At 50.4% G+C, this 22736-nt stretch overlaps 1 protein-coding gene across 1 annotated transcript in view; it reads left to right on the top strand.

Annotated features, from left to right (window-relative positions):
• The window catches only part of SVOP (SV2 related protein), a 393561-nt gene that overhangs the window by 345955 nt on the left and 24870 nt on the right, over positions 1-22736 (top strand). Inside the window, exons 12-13 of the mRNA XM_086943094.1 lie at positions 16483-16590; positions 17541-17652. Coding sequence (XP_086799220.1) covers positions 16483-16590; positions 17541-17652 — 220 coding nt within the window. The remainder of the gene's footprint in view (positions 1-16482; positions 16591-17540; positions 17653-22736) is intronic.

Genomic DNA, 22736 nt, shown 5'->3' with positions numbered 1-22736 from the left:
GTCGAAGAAGACGCTCAAGCTCCGCCGAGCTGCAAGACTGCAGGCCCAGCGATCGGCACCCCCTCCGACGGACATCTTCGAGGAGGATGTCGGCGACGACACTATCCAGGATATCACGGAGTCTAACCCGGCGTCGGAGGTCGAGGACGACTACGACGCGGAAGACGAGGATTTCGATGAAGTCGTCGAGGAGGTAGGGGACGACGACGGGGCCATTGCCACCGTAGAGGATAGCTCGGAAGAGGAGCTTCCTCACACTGACTCCGGGGCCAGCCACCATTCTAAGGCCCAGGCCGAGGGATCGCCTTCGGGCCTTACCCAAAGTCTTGATTCCCGTCCCACGGCTCCGCCTTCCGGCCCGGCCACGGACATTGATACAGCACCACTTACGGTACAGAAACCGAAAGTGAAACCATCGGTCTCGACGCCAATCATATCGAAACCGAAAGCGCAAGTCGCACTGGTCGGGTCGAAGGCTTCGGAGGCCTCGCGCCGAAGAAATCCAAGATGGCCGTCGAGCTCAAGAGCCACGCTAAAATGGCCGACCCGAAGACTACGGTGTCGAAGCCGAAGGGGAAGACGTCCGACGCGGCTGCGTCGGCGCCGAAGTTGGTCGACGCACTTAAAAGTTGCATCGATACCAAGAAGGTCGACGACCATAAGAAGACCACAAAGAAGCGGCAGGACGACCCCGAGTCTAGCACTGCCCCGCTTCCAATCGACAAGGCCAAGGGGGCAGCTGCGTCGGCTCCGAAGACTGCGGCCTCGGTCGCTGGCCCAAAATCTGCTTCAGAAGACTCTCTCGAGCCGTTGCGTCCCTCCGCCTTGCTCACTAAAAAGGTCAACGAGTCCCTTCAGCGTATTAGAGAGGGGACCGCGGCAGTCGAGCCGCAGGGCACTGTGCCGCCCAAGCCTCTCCAGAAACCGGCGAAAGCGCCCACGCCGATTCTGTTCACGTTGCCGCCGAAGACGGCGCCGAAGGCTTTCACAGCGAAGCCTGGGGCCGGGGTGCCCTTGAAGTTATCTTCGACGCCTAAGGCATCGTTGGTGGTTCCAAAGCGCCACCAACCACTGGCAGAAGAAGAGCGTCGAGAAGTGATCATCGACGCCAACACAGGCAAGCTCTCTCTCCTTAAAAGGAAGATCACCCCTGAACCAGATTTGGAGCATTTCCAAATCCCACTTAAGAAAAAGATGGACTCTGCTGGTGCCTCTGCCCCTTTGGAGCCTGCATCACCCCAAGGCCATGAACTTTCACCCACTCATTCTAATGTTGAGGAGGGTGATGGTAACGACGAGGATGAGTATGCCTATCCAGTCTACTCAGACCCAGAGGATGTAACTGAGCCTTGGTCTGCAGGTGGCGACCGTGGGGACCCGCAGTCAGGACAGGAGCCTCAACTCTTTTCAGCAAAAACTTCCCCAACTGAGGACTCTGCAGCTTTCAATGCTCTAATCGAAAGAGCGGCAGCCAACCATGACGTCGATCTCCATGCTGACCCAGTAGATGTCGATTTTCTATTTGACACCTTTTCAGTCGCTGAAAAAACTGTAAAGACTTTGCCAATGCTAAAAGGGGTGTTGAAACATGCGCCAGAGGTCTTCAAGGAGCCCACCCGAACAAGAGTCGTCAACCCACGTATTGACAAGAAGTACAAGGCAGCGCCCACTGATCCAACATATATCAAAGGACAGTTGCCTCTGGATTCCTTGGTTGTCTCCAATGCTCGCAAAAGAGCCAACTCACAGACTACGGGTGATGCTCCTCCCCCAGACAAGGAATCAAAAGTTTTTGAGGCTTCGGGGAAGCGTGTTGCTGCGCAGGCAGCCAACATATGGCGCATATCCAACACACAGGCGCTGCTTGCGCGTTACGACAGGGCACACTACGACACTCTAGAGACCCTTCTACAACACCTGCCAGAGCAATATAAGGAAGCAGCTGAGATGTTGATACAGGAGGGGAAGCTTATCACCAATACTTCAATTAAGTGCGCTCTGGATGTGGCTGACACCGCCTCAAGAGCGATAAACACTAGCGTTCTACTGCGTAGGCATGCATGGCTCAGAATATCTGGTTTCAAACCAGACATTCAAACTACCATCCTCAACCAAACTATCAACCCAGACCACCTGTTTGGCCCAGAAGTTGATACCACCCTCGAGAAAATGAAAAAGACACCGACACTGCTAAGTCTATGGGTGCCTTGCAGTCCCAGCAGTTTCGGGGTGGTTCCTTTCGACGCTCCAATAATAGAGGCACCTCGAGGGGTCAAGTGTCACAGTCAACGCAATTCTATAAAAGTAACACCCAACCCTCCTATACCAACAATGGTCGGGGTGGATACCGTGGCAACAACGTCAAAGGCAGAGGACGTGGTAATAACAGCTCCAGGTCCTCCACCGCCAACAAACAGTGATGCCTTGTCACTGCCCCCCGACCATGCAACACCGGTCGGGGGGAGACTCTATCAGTTCCTGCCCATGTGGAAGTCCATCACCACAGACAGGTGGGTCAGATCTCTTATCCAATATGGTTATTGTCTGGAGCTCACGTCCACTCCACCCAACATACCCCCAAAGAGCCGTCCTATGTCCGGCGAGCACTTGCACTTGTTGCAGCAGGAAGTCAACGTCATGCTGCAAAAAGGAGCAATAGAGCTCGTGCCCCTGCAAGAAAGAGGTACAGGAGTTTACTCCCTGTACTTTCTGATCCCAAAGAAGGACGGATCCCTCAGGCCCATCCTAGACCTCAGACCTCTCAACTTTTACATTCTGTCAGAGCATTTCCATATGCTCACGCTGCAGCAGGTTCTCCCACTGCTTCAGCAAGGGGACTTCCTAGCGACTCTGGACCTCAAGGATGCGTACTTCCACATTCCACTGCATCCTTCTCACAGAAAGTACCTCAGGTTCACCATTCAAAACCAGCACTACCAGTTCAAGGTTTTGCCTTTTGGGGTCACCACAGCGCCCAGGGTTTTCACAAAGTGCCTGGCGACGGTTGCGGCGCACCTAAGACGTCAAAACATCCACGTCTACCCCTATCTGGACGACTGGCTCATTCAAGCGAAGTCGGCCCAGCTGTGCGCCGCCCACGTGTCCCAAACCATTCACCTTCTGCAGGATCTGGGGTTCTCACTGAATTACCCAAAGTCCCATCTCCAGCCCGCTCACATACGGCAGTATCTGGGTGCGACCATAAACACTCTGGCGGCCACAGCACAGCCAAATTCAGTGAGAGTCAACAGCATTCAGTCACTGATCCAAAGATTCAGACCTCAGCACTCGCTTCCAGCAAGAGTGTTCATGCAGTTGATAGGCATGATGGCCTCCTGTATCTCCATAGTCCCACACGCGAGGCTACATATGCGTCCGCTTCAGGAGTGCTTAGCACGTCAGTGGACTCAGGTTCACGGGCAGTTGAAAGACCTAGTGTTGGTGAGCGGTCGGGCATACAACTCTCTGCATTGGTGGAATCCACGAAACCTTTGCAAGGGCCGACCGTTTCAAGAGCCTGTGCCGCAGATTATCCTGACGACGGACGCTTCTCTCCAGGGATGGGGAGCGCATGTACTCCAATACACTGTGCAGGGACTATGGACACTACAGCAAAAGAAGATGCACATCAATGTACTAGAACTGATGGCGATCTTCATGGCCTTAAAGGCATTCAAAATACTTCTGTGCAACAAGGTCGTGTTGATCCGGACGGACAACATGACGGCCATGTACTACATTCAGAAACAGGGAGGCACTCACTCTCCGCAGCTGTCTCATCTGGCTCAGAGCATGTGGAAGTGGGCCATTCAGAGGAACATTTTCCTCATGGCAGAGCATCTCCCAGGCAAGGACAATCAGATGGCGGACCTGCTCAGCAGGCACAGCCACCAAATGCACAAGTGGGAGATGCATCCATCAGTACTCCAACCGTACTTCCAAAGGTGGGGTCATCCAGAGATAGACCTGTTCGCCACAAAAGAGAACGCAAAATGCCAAAGCTTCGCCGCCAGGTTCCCACACCCTCAGTCACAGGGCAATGCGATGTGGATGAACTGGTCCGGCAGATTTGCGTACGCTTTTCCCCCAGCACCTCTGATACCGCTGGTGGCGCGCAAGCTCAGGCAGCACTCGATGACTCTCATTCTAGTTGCTCCAACGAGGGCTGGCCAACCATGGTACACCACGTTTCTGGAACTTTCTGTGGTACCGCATCAAAGGCTTCATCTCACACCCAGCCTTCTGACGCAGAGCCATGGCGACATTCAGCACCCAGATCCGCAACAGCTCAACCTGGCAATCTGGCCCCTGAAGTCCTAGAATTTGGCTTCCTTAACCTTCCTCCCAATTGCATGGACATCATTCGGGAGGCGAGAAAGCCCACTACTAGAGCATGGTATGCGGCAAAATGGAAGCGGTTTGTCATCTATTGCGCAAACCACAACAATGATCCACTGGATGCTTCCATTCAGAACATCATCTGTTACGTGTTCCATCTATACAAGTGTAATCTGGCATATACTTCCATTCGCATTCACCTGTCTGCGATGGCCGCATACCTCCAAAATAGGCAGCACCTTTCACTTTTCAAAGTGCCTGCCATCAAGGTATTTCTGGAAGGCCTCAAAAGAGTCATTCCGCCACGGACTCCACCAGCTCCGGAATGGAACCTCAATGTGGTTCTTACAAGGCTGATGGGTCCTCCCTTTGAGCCACTACATTCTTGCGAACTTCAGTTCTTAACATGGAAAGTGGCTTTCCTGGTAGCAATTACATCGCTACGGAGGGTTAGTGAGCTGCAAGCCCTCACAATCCAAGAGCCTTTCTTCCAAGTTCATTCAAACAGAGTAGTGCTCCGCACTAACCCTAAATTTCTACCCAAGGTTGTGTCTCAGTTCCACATCAACCAAACCATTGAGCTGCCGGTGTTCTTTCAAAATCCAGAGTCGCTGGCGGAGCGGATGCTCCACACCCTTGACGTTAAACTGGCCCTTATGTATTACATTGATAGGACCAAGGATTTTAGAAAGACTAAGCAGCTTTTTGTTGCTTTTGCGCCACATCACAAAGGTAACCCTATTTCCAAGGCTGGTATTGCCAGGTGGATCGTGAAATGTATTCAAATCTGCTATGCAAAGGCAAAACGCACTCTTACAATTCCACCAAGAGCCCACTCCACCAGAAAGTTGGGGGCCTCTATGGCTTTCCTTGGAAACATTCCCTTGGAGGACATATGTAGAGCAGCCGCATGGTCTACCACACATACATTTACTAAGCATTACTGTGTAGACGTGCACTCCAAACAGCAAGCAGCTGTAGGGCAGGCTGTTCTCAAGACACTTTTCCAAACTGCTGCAGCTGGCACGGGCGGCCGCCGCTAATGGAGGGACTGCTATGTATTCTATGCACAGATATGAATTCAGCAGCCCACATGCCTCGAACTGCAAATGCTACTTACCAGTATGCATCTGTTCTTGGCATGTAGGGCTGCTGACATTCATATCGCCCGCCCTCTTCCCCGGCGCCTGTAGCAGCTGCAGTGTTCACATATCATTTCATAGCATGGTCATCATTCACTGAGTTTCACTCCATCTTGGCCACAATGGCTAAAAACAATCTGGGGATGGAGTCGATGCCCATGCGCACTGTAGTCCAGGGGAGGAGCCACCTATCTCGTGATACTTCGAAGACTCTTCCAGGACAACAATGTGCAATCATCCGGACCCAACACTAGGCGGCGATCTATGCACAGATATGAATGTCAGCAGCCCTACATGCCAAGAACAGATGCATACTGGTAAGTAGCATTTGCACTATCAATAAGACTATGTCACAGACAAGAAAGGTGCTGGCGACTGCTTTACGATCCTAGGGAGAAAGAATTATACAAGACAAAACTAGCACAATACAAAGAACTGATTCCAAAAACTAAAATCAGCTACTTCTCGAAAAAAATAGAAGGGGCTAAAAATAACTCCACAGAACTATTTGCGACAGTGCTGAAACTAAGTCATCTGCGGGAGACTAAACAAAACACAATAGACCAAGCTTTTTGTAATAGCCTAGCGTCCTCTTTCTGCAATAAAGTCTCCCCTATTTACAACACCCTTGCTTCAAGCTCTGCTAGCAATCAGAGTTCACAGGCATTGCCAGACACTGTAAATTCTTCAGTAGTGCTCAACCCACACCCAGAACCTGTCTGCCCCGATTTTCTAACTTCACAATAATGTCTTGTTAACAAGTCTCAAAACGTCTCCTAGCCACCAAATCTGGATCTCCATTGGATCCCTGTCCTCCTAGAGTAATCCCTATGATAGTGGTGACAGTCGCATATTGTTGGAAGGCGGTGACCCCAGGGGTCAAGACGACTCTCCTAACCACCCGGGACCTCCTATCCCACAAATACTGCCGAGTCTTATCGAGGGGGAGTCCCCGCCGGGGAGGACTGATCGTACACACTGTCGACACACCACACTTACGAACGGACACCACACCGTGAATCTTTATCAAGTATGAACTTTTATCAAGATAAAAATGAGGATCAATACAGGGCGATCGAGGGATCGCAAAAGTCTCGTAGCAAGAGAACGGGGAAGCGGGACAGTCTCAGAGGGCCAGCTGGCACGCCACGCACCCTGCGCACAGTTCTCAATCCTCGAACTGGGGGGTACGGGGGCTGGCGATGGGACTTGCTGTCCTACTCACTTCGGTTTCAGATGGTCGTGAGGGTAGCGTCGATGGTCCAGCCGGACCGGAGAGTTCTTCAAGCCGCGACAAGGTCAGCAGGGCTTGGTCTGGAGTACTTCGTCGTACTCGTAGGCAGGTGGAGCCGCGACAGCGTCCGCAGGGCTCTGGATGGTAGCAAGGGTCTCTCGTTCTAAAGAGTGGGCCGCGACCAGGTCAGCAGGGCCCCGATGGTTCAGGTCTTGCTCTTCGAGAGTGAGCCGCGACAGCGTCAGCAGGGCTCCGATGGTTCCGTTCCAAAGATTCGAGGATGAGCCGCGACGACTTCAGCAGGGCTCGGTGGGTTAGAGTCTGTTCTCCTCAAGGTCAGCCGCGATCAGATCAGCAGGGCTTTCTTGTCCAGGATACAACTACTGACTTGGTGGAAGGCAGGCTGTCTTATAGTTCAGGAGCTCTTTGATGTCCGGACCCTCAGAGGCAGGAGGCCGGAGGTCCGAGGGCCAGGCGCCTGATTGTCTGGGCGGTGGTGTCTTTGATGCTTTTGGACCATGCGTCCAGGGAATCCCAGACGCCCATCAAGGCCTGGAGCCAGCTCACTAGGAAGCCAAAAGGTGCGATCGAAACCAGCCCCCAGGGATGGTTCGGAGGTGTGAGGACATCCAGCTCCTCTGGAGGGGGCCGGAGGTGTGATGGACGCCTTGGTTTCGGGTACTTGGGGAGTCGTTCACCCCCCTGGGCGAGTCGGGCGCGCCGGACGCGCACACCTAGCTGCAGCCGGGAGCGGCCAGAGGCTGCCGAAAGGGAAGAAGGCGGCCGGCTGGCCGGGGTGGCCAAACATGGAGTCTGCTGGTTACGTGCGTGGGTGCAGGCACGCGGTCTGGAGGTCGTTTCAGGTCCGATGTAGGAGTCTCGTGTTTAGTTCTGGGTGGACGGGAATTAGTTCTGTCCGTCGTTCTGGGTTATGGGGGGTCAGCAAGGGCCACGCCACGAGGCCGGGTCCAACATGCGTCCCCTCCAGCTGAAAGACGAGGAGAACTACCCATCCTCTTGGGGGTTCTCTTCGCTGAGGCGGAAGAAGCGGGACAGGCCGTCGGCGTTGGCGTGGTCGGCACCAGGCCTGTGTTCCACAGTAAAATCCATCCCTTGGAGGGAGATGGACCAGCGTAGCAGTTTAGGGTTCTATCCTCTCATCTGCATGAGCCACCGGCGAGGACGGTGGTCAGTCTGGACCAGGAAGTGGGTACCGAACAGGTAGGGCCTCAGCTTCTTTAAGGCCCAGACTACGGCGAAGGCCTCTCGCTCGATGGTGCTCCATCTCTGCTCCCGGGGTAGTAGCCTCCGGCTGATAAAAGCTACTGGATGATCAATCCCCTGGTCGTCCACCTGGGAGAGCACGGCTCCGATGCCATGTTCGGAGGCGTCGGTCTGGACCACAAACTCTCTGGAGTAGTCAGGGGCCTGTAGTACTGGAGCGGTGCACATGGCCTGTTTCAATTCCTCGAATGCCTTCTGACAGGCGGGGGTCCAACTAACCTTCTTGGGGTTGGCCTTGGCGGTCAACTCTGTGAGGGGGCCTACAATACTCCTGTACCCCTTGATGAATCTACGGTAGTACCCTGTGAGTCCTAGGAAGGCCCGCACCTCGGTCTGGGTCGTGGCGGTCTCCCAGGCAGTGATAGCGTCTATCTTGGGTTGGAGGGGGGCTACGAGGCCGCTTCCGAGCTGGTGCCCGAGGTATACCACGGAGCTTTGTCCTATTTGGCACTTGCTAGCTTTAATGGTGAGCCCGGCTCGACGCAGGGCGTCCAACACCTCCCAGAGGTGGTGCAGGTGCTCGGGCCAGTGGGCACTGAATACCTCAATGTCGTCAAGATATGCTGCGCTGAAACTTTCCAACCCGGCCAGGACCTGATTGACCAGTCGCTGGAAGTTTGCGGGGGCGTTTTTCATGCCGAAGGGCATCACTCTGAAGTGGAAATGGCGATCCGGAGTGGAGAAAGCAGACCTTTCTTGGGCCCTCTCCGTGAGGCCGATCTGCCAGTAGCCACTGGTGAGATTGAAGGTACTGAGGTACTGAGCCGATCCTAGGCGGTCAATGAGTTCGTCGGCTCAGGGGATGGGGTGCGCGTCGGTTCGGGTGACTGCGTTGAGTCCGCGGTAGTCTACGCAGAACCTCAGCTCAGGAACGGTGCCGGGGGCGGCTGCCTTCGGAACCAGGACCACGGGGCTAGCCCATGGGCTGTCGGAGGCCTCCACCACTCCTAGGTCCAACATTTTGTCGACTTCGGCCTTGATGCAGGCTCGAACTCGTTCAGGGACTCGGTAGGCTCTGTGTCGTACCGGAGGGCTGTCCCCGGTGTCCACGTCGTGGACGCACCAACTGGTGACGCCGGGGGTGAGGGAGAAGAGGTCTGAGAATTGTCCCAACAAGTGGCGGCATTCTTCACGCTGCAAGGGGGTGAGGGAGGAGGAGAGACTCACTCCCTCTACGGAGCCATCTTGATCCTTTGCACACAGGAGATCTGGTAGAGGGTCCGTTTCCTCTTCCTCTCCGTCGTCGGTGGCAAGGAGTAATCCCAACTCAGACCGCACAAAATGGGGTTTGAGCCGGTTCACGTGTAAGACTTTCAGGGCGTTCCTGGCTGATGTCGTATCAACGAGGTAGGTGACCTGGCTCTTGCGCTCTATCACCTTAAAGGGTCCAGTCCACTTGTCCTGCAAGGCACAAGGTTCCACTGGGGACATGACCCAAACCTGTTGGCCTGCTTGAAACTCGACCAGAGTGGCATTCTGGTCGTACCAGCGTTTCATCTCCTCTTGGCTGGCCTCCAGGTTGGCCTCGGCCAGCTCGCGAAACTTCCGCGTCTGGTTCCGGAGGGCCAGGACGTAGGAGAACACATCGGTGGGTGTGCTCGGGGGGGCTGTCTCCCAGCCTTCCTTGACCAGGCTGAGGGGACCCTGGACGGGGTGCCCATAGAGCAGCTCGAAAGGGCTGAACCCCAAGGATTTCTGGGGAACCTCTCGGTATGCGAACAGGAGGCAGGGCAGGAGGACGTCCCACTTGCGTCGCAAAGGCTCCTCGAGACCCATGATCATCCCTTTCAGGGTGCGTTTGAACCGCTCAACCAGGCCGTTACCCTGGGGATGGTATGGAGTGGTGAACCTGTACGACACCCCACACTGTTGCCAAAGGGACTTCATGTACCGGGTATATAAAGTTTGTGCCTCGGTCGCTCACCACTTCCCGGGGGAATCCCACCCGGGAGAAGATGCCCATGAGGGCCCGGCCCACGACCGGGGCCGTCACGGTCCGGAGGGGGGTGGCTTTGGGGTATCGGGTGGCGTGATCGACCAGGACCAAAATGAACCGGTGACCTAGGGAGGTCCGGGGGTCCAGAGGTCCGACTATGTCGATCCCCACCCTCTCGAAGGGGGTACTGACAACTGGAAAGGGCTGGAGGGGAGCCTTGCGCTTGCCTCCGCTTTTGCCGCTAGCCTGACACGTGGCGCAGGACTTACAGTGGTGTTCCACATCGGCCCGCATGCGGGGCCAGTAGAAATGAGTCACTAGCCGTTGGAATGTTTTATCTCGGCCAAGGTGTCCCACCAAGCCGTTTTCCCAGTAAAGGTAATGGGATCCGGACTGGTCTCCAGCGGCCTGGGCTGCGGCCTGTTGCCGGAGCCCCTCAAGGGCAGGGCAGGAGGTCTGCTCTCGGCAGAACTCCTCTCGGGACGGTCCTCCTTCTTGGCGCCACTGGGCCAACTCGGGGATATTTGCTAGGGTGGGGACTGGCTCGACGGCGGGTCCGAGGGGACCCTCGTCGGATTCGCTTTCTTCGATGGAGGGCTGGTCGAGGACCGTGGGGTGCTCGCTTCCCTCGGGGACATCAGGGGCTGCACTGGGGAACTCGGGCTCTTCGTTCCCGGGGTTGGACGTTCTGGCGGTCATGGCTCGGGTGCTCACACAGGCCCATTGGGGCAGGCCCAACATTTCTAAATGGGTCCTTCTTTCTACCTCTTTCCACTGGGAACTCTCTAAGTCATTCCCCAGGAGGCAGTCTACAGGCATGTCCGTACGGACCGCTACCCGTAGATCGCCCGAAACTCCCTCCCACTCAAACGGGACCTGTGCTATCCTGCAGGTGCGGACAGAATTATCCGCTGCTATCACTCTACAGGAGGTGTGGGGGATGATCATGGACTCGGGGACTAGCGTGTATCTAACAGACGTGATGCTGGCTTCTGTGTCCCTAAGGGCTCCTACGCTGCATCCGTTAACCTTAACTGTCTGGCGATATTTTTCTGTGTTGTCGGGCAGGTAATCTCCTGGGATCATCTCGCTATTCCCCAGGGAGGCTAAGACCATGGCTGCGGGCTCCCACTCCCCCTGTTCCTCTATCTCTTCCTCTTCTATGGCCACTGAGGATATCTGTCTGGTGGAGGGGCCAGTGGGAGTGGATTTCGGGGTCATGGGACATCGGGGATCACCGGCATAGTGCCCGGGTTGCTGACACTTGTAGCATGTGGAGCTGGGGCGGAGCCCCGGGCGTCCTGCACTCGGGGCGGCTCTCGTCGCGGGAGGAGAGCGTGGGGCCTGGTTTCTAGGGGGACTACGCTGGGGCCCTGATTGGGATCCTTGCTGTTTGCCTCGACCTCCCCCACCTCGCTGGCGGGAAGATCCTTGGTCGTTCCGGGGGGGTCTCCCCCGGGCCCCTTCTGGACTCGGGTGGCCACCCAGCGATCGGCTTCAACAGCCAGTTTCCGTGGGTTGGCGAGCTTGCTGTCCAGGAGGTGCTGTCTTAGTTCCGCAAAGCAATTGGCGGACAGGTGCTCGTAAGCGACTAGGTCAACTAGGCCTTCGAAGGTGGTCACATTGCTGCCCTTGATCCACCCATCCAGGGCCCGGGTGTAGTAGTTCACATAATCTACCCAGGTGGTGCCAGGAATCTTCTTGCACTCCCTAAACCGCTGGCAATACATTTCCGGCGTTAGGCCATAGCGGAATAGGAGAGCGTCTTTCATAAGGGGGTAGGCGTTCATGTGTGCGGTCAGTAGGTCCAGCAGGGTGTCTCTTCCCTCGCTGAGGAAGCGGCTCCACAGGCCGGCCGCCCAGTCCTTCTCGGGGACCCGGTGGGCGGACATGGCAACCTCGTACACCTTGAACCACTGCTGGATGTCATCTCCTTTGTAAAACTCCTTCACAACATCTTTGGGGATGTGCACATTCGTTTCTTTGGGGACCACCTGCTCTCCAAGTCCCGGTGATCCAGATGTTTCTGCTCTGGCTTTTAATTCGAGTTCTTTGAGGCTGCGCTCGTGCTCGAGCTGAAGTTTCCGACCTTCATGCTCCCTCTGGAGCTTCTTCTCCTCTAGGTCTCCCTGGAGCCGCAACTGCTCAACTGCCAACTTCTTTTCTGCAAGTTTGAATTCGCCCTCCAATTTGAGGCGCACCAGTTCGAGTTCATGGCTTCGGTCACGTTCTCGGTCGGCCCTCTCTTCCGAGGACCGATCTCTTCCGGTTGCTGGGCTCCGGGTCGGTTGCTGGATTCTCTCACCGGCCAGTGTACCGGGTTCGGTCTGTGGCCTCCCTCCCTCGTCGGCTTCGGTCGGGGGGAGGGGTGCTCCGGACTCTACCCAAGCGGTTAGCGCTTTCTGTAAATCTTCCTTAGTACTTAGTCCGGTACTCGGGATACTCAGTTCTTTGCAGAACTGTTTTAGCTCTCTACGGGTGTAGTCTTCCAAGAGGTCTTTATCGAATGTCGTCTTCACACCAGATTCCGTGGACGTCATTATTGCTCTTTCTTTCTCGTGCGTTTGCTGCGTGTGAGTTCAGGTAGAGTGTCAGTGGTACGATCTTTAGACGTAGGTTCGTATCGCGTCGCTGCCACCAATGTTGGAAGGCGGTGACCCCAGGGGTCAAGATGACTCTCCTAACCACCCGGGACCTCCTCTCCCACAAATACTGCTGAGTCTTATCGAGGGGGAGTCTCCGCCGTGGAGGACTGATCATTCACACTGTCGACACACCACACTTACGAACGGACACCACACCGTGAATCTTTATCAAGTATGAACTTTTATCAAGATAAAAATGAGGATCAATACAGGGCGATCGAGGGATCGCAAAAGTCTTGTAGCAAGGGAACGGGGAAGCGGGACAGTCTCAGAGGGCCAGCTGGCACGCCACGCACCCTGCACAAAGTTCTCAATCCTCGAACTGGGGGGTACGGGGGCTGGCGATGGGACTTGCTGTCCTACTCACTTCGGTTTCAGATGGTCGTGAGGGTAGCGTCGATGGTCCAGCCGGACCGGAGAGTTCTTCAAGCCGCGATGAGGTCAGCAGGGCTTGGTCAGGAGTACTTCGTCGTACTCGTAGGCAGGTGGAGCCGCGGCAGCGTCCGCAGGGCTCTGGATGGTAGCAAGGGTCTCTCGTTCTAAAGAGTGGGCCGGGACCAGGTCAGCAGGGCCCCGATGGTTCAGGTCTTGCTCTTCGAGAGTGAGCCGCGACAGCGTCAGCAGGGCTCCGATGGTTCCGTTCCGAAGATTCGAGGATGAGCCGCAACGACGTCAGCAGGGCTCGGTGGGTTAGAGTCTGTTCTCCTCAAGGTCAGCCGCGATCTGATCAGCAGGGCTTTCTTGTCCAGGATACAACTACTGACTAGGTGGAAGGCAGGCTGTCTTATAGTTCAGGAGCTCTTTGATGTCGGACCCTCAGAGGCAGGAGGCCGGAGGTCCCAGGGCCAGGCGCCTGATTGTCTGGGCGGTGGTGTCTTTGATGCTTTTGGACCATGCGTCCAGGGAATCCCAGACGCCCATCAAGGCCTGGAGCCAGCTCACTAGGAAGCCAAAAGGTGCGATCGAAACCAGCCCCCAGGGATGGTTGGGAGGTGTGAGGGCATCCAGCTCCTCTGGAGGGGGCCGGAGGTGTGATGGGCGCCTTGGTTTCGGGTACTTGGGGAGTCGTTCACCCCCCTGGGCGAGTCGGGTGCGCCGGACGCGCACACCTAGCTGCAGCCGGGAGCGGCCAGAGGCTGCCGAAAGGGAAGAAGGCTGCCGGCTGGCCGGTGTGGCCAAACATGGAGTCTGCTGGTTACGTGCGTGGGTGCAGGCACGCGGTCTGGAGGTCGTTTCAGGTCCGATGTAGGAGTCTTGTGTTTAGTTCTGGGTGGACGGTAATTAGTTCTGTCCGTCGTTCTGGGTTATGGGGAGTCAGCGAGGGCCACGCCACAAGGCCGGGTCCAACACTCATCCACTCATGGAGGCACCTAATACTACCATTGAACCAGGGATCTTCCCCAAGATGTGGAAAAAACCCATCTTTTCTACCTCTGTTAAAAAAGTAAAATTTGCATAAAACAGACCCAGGGAACTATCGCCCTATTTCCCTCCTACCGTTGCTGGCAAAAATTTTGGAGAAACATATGAACCCAGAATTAGCTAACTTTATTGAGAACAATCATGTTCTAGACCCCACTCAATATGGTTTCAGGATCAGGCATAACACTGAACTGTCCTAGTTACCACAACAGCGGAAATTAGACATACAGTTGACAACGGAGGCTCGGCAGCCCTGATATTGCTAGACTTGTCAGCTGCCTTCGATACGGTAGATCACGGCATTCTAATAAACCGGCTTCAAGGGGCAGGGATAGTAGGCCCAGCCCTTGCACTCTTCAGATCTTTTCTGTCAAGCCGGGAACAATTTGTTGAAGTAGAAGGCTTTAAATCTCAGTGTTTCAGGCTCCCATGTGGGGTGCCACAGGGCTCATCTCTAAGCCCTACCTTGTTTAATGTCTACGTTACACCTCTGGCTTGTTTGATCAAAGCCCGCGGCATCAATTTGGTATCATTGGCAGATGATGCTCAGATTATTGTATGTTTTCGAGTAAAAATCACAACACAGCCCACATCTTCAAGGAGTGCATGAGATGTGTAAGTGAGTGGATGGCAGAGAATTGCCTCAAATTGAACTCAAATAAAACTGAGGTTTTACTCTTTGACAGAGACACAGCTTTCTGGTTCCCAGAATGGTGGCCAGCGGAGCTGGGGATTTCCCCTACCCCAGTTACCAAGGCCAAAAAATCTTGGACTAATTTTTGACACTACCCTATCCTTCTCCCATCATGTAAAGATGCTTGCCTCATCAATCTATTTTGCCTTCAAGATTTTGAGAAAAGTTCTTCCATTTATTCCGGTGGAATTACAAAAAACGGTGGTGGAAGCCTTAGTTCTATCTAAACTTGATTATTGTAATGGGCTTCTGGTTGGAGTAAATAAGACGGTAGTGGCAAAGTTGCAGGTACTCCAAAACTCTACAGCTCAGTTGCTCTTTGGCTTACCCAAATATTCTTCGGCCAAACATGCCATTAACACCTCGCATTGGCTAACTGGAGAGAAGCAAATTCAATTCAAGGCACTTTGCATCGCCTTTAAGGCGCTGCATAATTTAGGTCCTGCCTAATTGACAAGACTGCTTCCAATGGCATATCCCAGTACTTACACTTCGGTCAGCCTCTCTGAAGTTGGTGAAAGAACCAAAGTTCCGACTTCATAGATGGGGCGGAAAAAGTTTCACAAGTGTCACAACTAGATGGTGGAATAAGCTACCAATTAAGTTAAAAAACTCCACCAATCTACTTTCTTTTAGGAAAGGACTTAAAACCTGGCTATACACCTTTTCACCCTCCCACAAGTAATAGAGACGCAACATCTCTCTGGTGCCATGTGTGTTGAGCTGCAAGCACCTAGACGCCCTTGGGTAGTAAGTAGTGCGCTATATAAATATATAAATAAATAAATGAGCGAGAGAGACAGTAGGAGTGGACAGATAGGGCCATAGTTGTAAAGTAGTGTCTCATGAAGTTCTGTGTAAGCAATTCAGTAGAATCGGAAAAATACCCCCAAACAAGCAATAGTGTTGTTGGGTGAGAGGTGATTGACAGAGCCTCCAGCTAATGGCTGGTCAAAGAAATCTAATGGCTTAAAAAAGGCAGCATCAAAGTCCACTCTGTGTATAATGTTAGCAGTAGATTGTTTGACAACTGCACTGTCAAAACCCAGCCCTAAAAAAGAGGCACAGCGAAAATAAGAGAGAGAGGCAAAGTAAAGGAGCACTGCTAAGAAAGCGAACAGTGGTCAGTAGAATGCCAGCCTTCATCTGAGGGACAAGGAAGAGAAAGAAACTGAGTGGAGCTACGTGAAATGTAAAATATGCTGACAATGAGTTTTAAGTTGCCGAGAAAGGAGCTCAGAGGTATGATTATCATAGCGAGCTAAAGGGAGACATTAAAGAGAGTAAGAGTGTGATTGGGAGTATATGGAAAGAAAATTGAACACATCATTTTCAAGGAAACTCTTGTTGTGCATGTCCTTTTTAGAAGGTCTTTATGGTAATCAAGTGTTACAATCACTCTCCATCTAAATCAGTAAAGTTATAAACTCTGGTCTGGTATTTGTTCTTAATTCAGATACTAGTCACTAGGTGAATGTCACCAGCTGCGTCTCAAGCAGCCTTTTGTGTGCATGAGGGTTCATTTAATGCATTCTTGTACTAGTGATGAAGGTCATTCACTGTTCACAGTGCATAGTGCTCCACTCTCGCCTTATCACTTTTTGTGAAAGGTGAGTTGGTTTTTTTTACAGGTCTGGTACAGGAGCTGTGCCTGTCAGGTACTGGTTACAGTCTTCCAGGTGGTAGTGGTCTGATGCATAAGTGAATATGGCATAGTTGAGCATTCTCAAAAAAGGTTGCAGTCATGTATTTTTATGACTGACATCATATCTGCTTTCTTTCCCCAGTTTCAAATAGGAAGAAGGCAGCTAAGCCGAAATGTGGCCTTGCGTGTGAATATCTAACAGTTAAAGATTACACAGATCTTCTTTGGACGACTTTCTCTGAGTTTCCAGGTAAGCAACAGTCACTTGTTCCTAAACCCCATGAAACATATGTACAGAGACATTGATGCATCGCCCAAGCAAACCTAACTTCAAATTGATTTGAATGTTCTCAGGGCGAGATTCAGAGAAACCGATTCAGGAGGTATACTTCTGTGCCTGGAGTAGATTTCTAACTCTTTAGAAATTCACAGACACTTCAGGAGTTGTACTAGAAATCTACAACAGTCGTAGATTTCAGAAATGCACTTTCTGTCCATTATTTTGTAATGCAGATTTTCCAGCAGTTGAAAAATCCTCATGTTTAGGGCAAATCTACCCTCCTTTTATAAAATCTGATCTTTAAAGACTGGAAAAAAGGATCTGGGACCCTTTCAGGGAGTACCTCTAAGATTTGGAACTCTGTTCCTCCCAGACACCTAATTTAAGGGTGGGTGATTATATTTTATAATCTGTGGAATGTGCAGTGCTTAATTTGATCCGGTGATTGAAAGAAGCATGAAGAAAGAAGCATGCCTTGGTATTGGGTACCCCTGGCATTTGGTTACTGGCTGCAGGCTTGTGAGTTGGACTTTGGGCCCCAGCTCTGATTCTTTTACAAATTAAGCCCTGGCCATGCTGCCCCAAAATGCAAGGCAATTCCTCCTGTTTCTTGTTTTCTCTTCCTCTGTTTTGGGTACTTCCAGAAGCACTTTGGTGCTACAGCTGGTACTAGGTTGGTCGTTGAAGAATTTTCTTTTTGGTAGGTTAGTTGATTTGAGCGCAGATTTGTAAATGATTCAGAGGTACCTATACTTTAAGCGTGCTGTATTTGAAGCCAATGTAGGTTTGTGGGGGAGATGTGGCCAGTGATCAGTATGAGTACATGTAGTTTATTTGAGCTCAGTGTGCTGTAATATTATCTTATCCACTTGTTATCAGAACTGTCAATTCTCAGCAAGCAATGCTTTCTCTTTCTATAGGTGTTTTGGTGACCCTATGGATTATAGATCGAATAGGGCGCAAGAAAACAATGGCTCTTTCATTCTTGATTTTTGCATTTTGCTCCCTTCTGTTGTTCCTTTGTGTTGGAAGGTAAGTGGAGAGTAATTAAATCACATTTGAATTCATGATATTGAGTGTTGTGTATTTTGTAGGTTGGTATGTTACGTTGAATTCTTTTGTTAAGTTCATCATATTATTAACAGTTGGTTTGGTGTTAGAACAAAATATTGGAAAAAAATATTGTGATACAAAAATATAATGTCAAGAATATCAGGACAACGAAATATAGTTGATAGGAATATCGATGGCAAAAATGTAGTGCTTTTAATATTGTCCTAAAAAATATTAACGTTGACAACATTGCTGTATGTACAGGGACATAACAAAGGCCCCCACAGCCCATGCGGGGCAGGGGCCCCCTAGGATTACTAATACTGGAGGGGGCCCACTCAGCCGCTACTGATATGAGTGTGAGCGCCCCTTCAGCATATTCTGCAAAGGGAGCCCCTCACGTTTTGTTAAGCTACTGTGTATGTAATATCGTTTGTAAATGTTAATTAGTATGTAATTTATTGTTGTGTTTCTGATTGTCTTTTAAAAAACTTTTTTAATTAAAAAATGTTATGAAAATGTTAAAGTTTGTGTTTTTAGTTGTAATAACGTATATAAATAATTGTTTTCTTTTCTAGTAGCAGGACATTGGGTTTTTAGGCGATTAGGGTGGGGAGATTTGTATAGAATTTATATTCAAGTTTTAATGTATAGGTAACATTTTGAATACTATGCAAATTAATGTTTGGAATGCTAAAATCTATTTTATGATATTTTAATACATTTTAGTTTGATTTTAAATAACATATATGTTAATGGTTCAATATATTTATTTCATATATACATTATTAAACATACATTTATTTTCAAATAAGTAGAATATTTAGAACATTTTGTATAATAAATAAACGTAAAAATTAAAAATAAAAAGATTTGAAATGTTTTGAATTTTTTAAATTAAAATATATTTTTAAAGTTTTTTATACATGTTAGAAAATATAGAATTTATACAAATATTTCCAAAATATATTACTGTTCATTTAATGTTTTAGTGTGTTTTTACATAATATTTTAGTACATTTTATACTAATCTAATAGTGTGAGAACGTATAGTATTGATTTTGGTATTAATATGTTTATTTTATGATATGTTATGGAAAATGTTTTATTTTGAAGTGGATATTGTAATTTTAAACTATTTGGTGTCCAACATCTTTCCCAATATGGTTTAGATTGGAGTGTGAATAGTAAATGTTACCCCTTTAGTGTCCAACACCTTCCCCAGCATGGTTAGATTGGAGTGGGAATAGTAAACGCGACCCCTTTAGCATCCAACACCTTCCTTAAATTGGTTTAGATTCGAATGGGAATAGTTAATGTAAAATGTAACCTTTTTAGTCTCCAACACGGTCTCCAAATTGGTCTAGATTGGAATGCGGATAGTACATTTTACCATTATAGTGTCCAACACCTTCCCCAATATAGTTAGATTGGTGTGGGAATAGAAAATGTCACCCCTTTAGTGTACAACACCGTCGTTGAATTGGTTTAGGTTGGAGTCGGAATAGTAAATATTACCCCTTTAGTGTCCAGCACCTTTCCCAAATTGGTTTCGAATGGAATTGGAATAGTAAATGTTACCCTTTTAGTGTCCTCCACCTTCCTCAAATTGGTTTAGATTTGAGTGGGAATAGTAAATGTTTCCACATTAGTCTCCAACACTTTTCACCAATATGGTGAGATTGAAACGGGAATAGTAAATGTTACCTCTTAAGTGTCTAACACCTTACAAATTGCGTTTAATAAAAACATGTCACACTTATTTCAGTTTTTATTTGTTTTCAGTTTTTCATTACTGTATAGATTTACAATTTGTATTATATATACTACAAGTAAATGAAAATATAGAAAATTAAGTAAATTAAACATTGTGTTCGAGGCATATGAGCTGCAGATTGCACACTGTGCATAGATCGCCACCTAGTTTTGGGCCCGGATGTTTGCAGTTTATTGTTGTCCTGAAAAGTTCTTTGGAAGTCACGAGATAGGTGACTCCTCCTTAGGCCCGCATTGCACATGGGCATCAGCTCCATCCCCAGATTGTTTTTTTCCGCCATCAGGCTCGGATGTGTTTCCTGCGCTCCGGGTTAGGAACCGATTTTCATTAGGCGCACAATCCTCACCCAGTTCGACAGTATTGTTTCAATCGCGCTCCATCGACGCGATTCTCCACCACTTCAAAGTCTTCGATTCCGGTCGTCGACTAAGGCCTTCGGGCCTACCTAGGCTTACTTCCTGGCTCATGGAAAGGACGCCTTTCAAAAAGTGTCCTCCATGTGGGTCGAAGTTTCCCCACACCGACCTACATGAGGTGTGCAACCTTTGCCTCTCACCGGATTACGAGGCCAAAGACTGTTCCACTTGTGCCTCCTTCCGCTCCAAGAATACGATCCGGGACCGGCGAGCTCAAAGAACAATGGCTTGCTCGTCCGCTTCGATCCCCGACAACATCTTCGAAGACGGAGTCGACGTGCCAGCATGCCGAAGAGAGTACCAGCTCCTCAGACGGCGAAGACTCTGACGTCGAGGAAGTCACTCCAGCTCAACGGGTCGTAAGTAGATCGTCGACCCCAACCCTTCCTCGACACCCTCTATAAAGGCTTCGGGCACACCATCACCTTCGGCCCGGGTGCAAACTGAGAGACTGCTTCCAACGCCCCGCCTTTGGGCCCGGCAAAGAAGCCCATTAAGCCTTCAGGCACATCGGTCTCGAGCCAGCCTATCCACGGTGCCGATCCTACACCGACACCGAAGAAAAAGCCATCTTCAACCACGCCGACCGTTGCGCCGACACCTAAGCACACGGCGCCGAAGACTGGCAGCGGCTCATCAATGCCGAAACCACATTCGGCGCCAACTAAAAAAAACACCTAAAGCTCAAGAACACGCTTCGGAACCGAAAAGACACCCGCAACCGATGAAACAGGTTCCTGTAAAGGACATTTCAAAAGGGCACACTTCTAAACCGAAATCAGCTACCGACTCGGTGCCGAAAAAACCTACGGAGCCTAAAAACTCGACACCGAAGGATCTGCCCTGTTCAGAGGAACTTTTCACACCTGATCCTAATCAAAAAACTCTTGTCAAGGATCCTAAGAGTGGCCAATTTACTCTCAGTTCCAAAAAGAGGCCACTTGATGCACCAGCACCTCCTCCTCCAAAGAATACAGACATTGCAACCTCTCCGTTAAGGGTGCGTTCCCCTCCATTCCCCATACTGTTCCTCCTCCTACACTTACTCCACCTCACCATTCACCTACACCATCCCCTAATCCAGTCGATGATTTAGACACAGACTCTGATGACACAGATGGAGGTGCACCAATAGTCCCCCTCAGTCACCTAATCCATGGGATGATTACAACACCCCTGATGTGCCTTATGTCTCACAAGACGACATATACCCTTCTAGACCCTCCACACCAGAGGACACTATAGGTTTTAATTTACTAGTCCAAAGAGCTGCCCAAAATCATGGGGTAGACTTACACACAGATGCAGTGGAGGAAGATTTCCTACTAGACACTTTTGATGACACACAAAGGTCTACTGCCATTTTGCCAATGCTTAAGGGTGTAATCAAACACGCAACAGAAGATTTTAAAGACCCCGTCAGGGCTAGGGTCCTCAGTCCTCGCATTGAGAAATAATATAAAGCTGCCCCTACAGATCCAGTCTATATTAAAGGTCCAGCACCATTAGACTCTTTAGTAGTGTCTAATGCACAAAAACATGCTAATTCTCAGACATCAGGTGAGGCCTCACCACCAGACAAAGAATCTAAGCTACTTGACGCCTCAGGTAAAAGAACAGCATCACAAGCAGCTAATATCTGGCGCATCGCCAACACCCAAGCGTTGCTGGCCAGATATGACAGTGCTCATTATGATGAATTAGAGTCCATAATGCAGCATCTACCTGACAAATACAAAAATAGGGCCAATGAACTTCATACAGGAAGGTAAAAATATTACTAACACTTCCATTCGCTGTGCCCTAGATGCTGCAGATACCGCCTCAAGGGCAATTAATACCAGCACCCTCCTACGTAGACATGCTTGGCTACGTATCTCAGGGTTTAAACCTGAGGTACAAAATTCCATCCTTAATCACCCATTTGAAGAGACACACTTATTTGGCCCATAGAAAAGATGAAGAAAGACACCGATACAGCAACATCTATGGGAGCCTTGCAGCAGCAAGCTTCCAGACGTTCTTTTCGTTGCTCGTCATACAGAGGCAACACTAGAGGCTACTCCTCCGAAAGTCCCTCCACCTCTTACAAAACCCCTAGCCAATCAACATTCACTAAGGGCTACCATAGAGGAGGTTACAGGGGTAACAACAACAAAGGTAGAGGCAAAACCAACAACTCCCGCTTTGCCTCTACCCATACCCAATGACTTTCCTCCACTTCCCCCCCCCAACATTCCACTCCTGTGGGAGGAAGACTGCAACAATTCCTTCCTGCCTGGACCAACATCACATCAGACAGGTGGATGCGACAAAGTATTCAATCAGGTTACTGTCTAGAACTAACATCTGCCCCCCAAACAGACCGCCCAAACAGCGTCCAATGTCACAAGAACATCTAGCACTGTTAAAGCAAGAAGTAGAATCCCTGCTACAAAAAAGTGCAATAGAACCAGTTCCTCTGCACCAACAAAACAAAGGGGTTTACTCTCTATATTTTCTGACTCCAAAAAAGGACGGCTCTCTAAGGCCTATTCTAGACCTCAGACCGCTAAACATATACATACAGTCAGACCATTTTCACAAGGTCACACTCCAACAAGTCATTCCGCTTGTGCCCCAAAACGACTTCCTTGCTACTCTAGATCTCAAGGACGCATACTTCCACATTCCCATTCACAAAGCTCACAGGAAGTATCTCAGATTTATCATAGAGGGGAAGCACTATCAATTCAAAGTACTCCCATTCGGAGTCACAACAGCACCAAGAGTATTCACCAAGTGCTTAGCAGTAGTGGCAGCGCATTTACGACGACAGCACATCCATGTCTTCCCGTACCTCGACGACTGGCTCATAAAAGCCAGATCAT

This window comes from Lissotriton vulgaris, chromosome 11, assembly GCF_964263255.1.
Source record: "Lissotriton vulgaris chromosome 11, aLisVul1.2, whole genome shotgun sequence".
Lineage (NCBI taxonomy): Eukaryota > Metazoa > Chordata > Amphibia > Caudata > Salamandridae > Lissotriton > Lissotriton vulgaris.
This window is presented reverse-complemented; position numbering and strand designations above follow the sequence as displayed.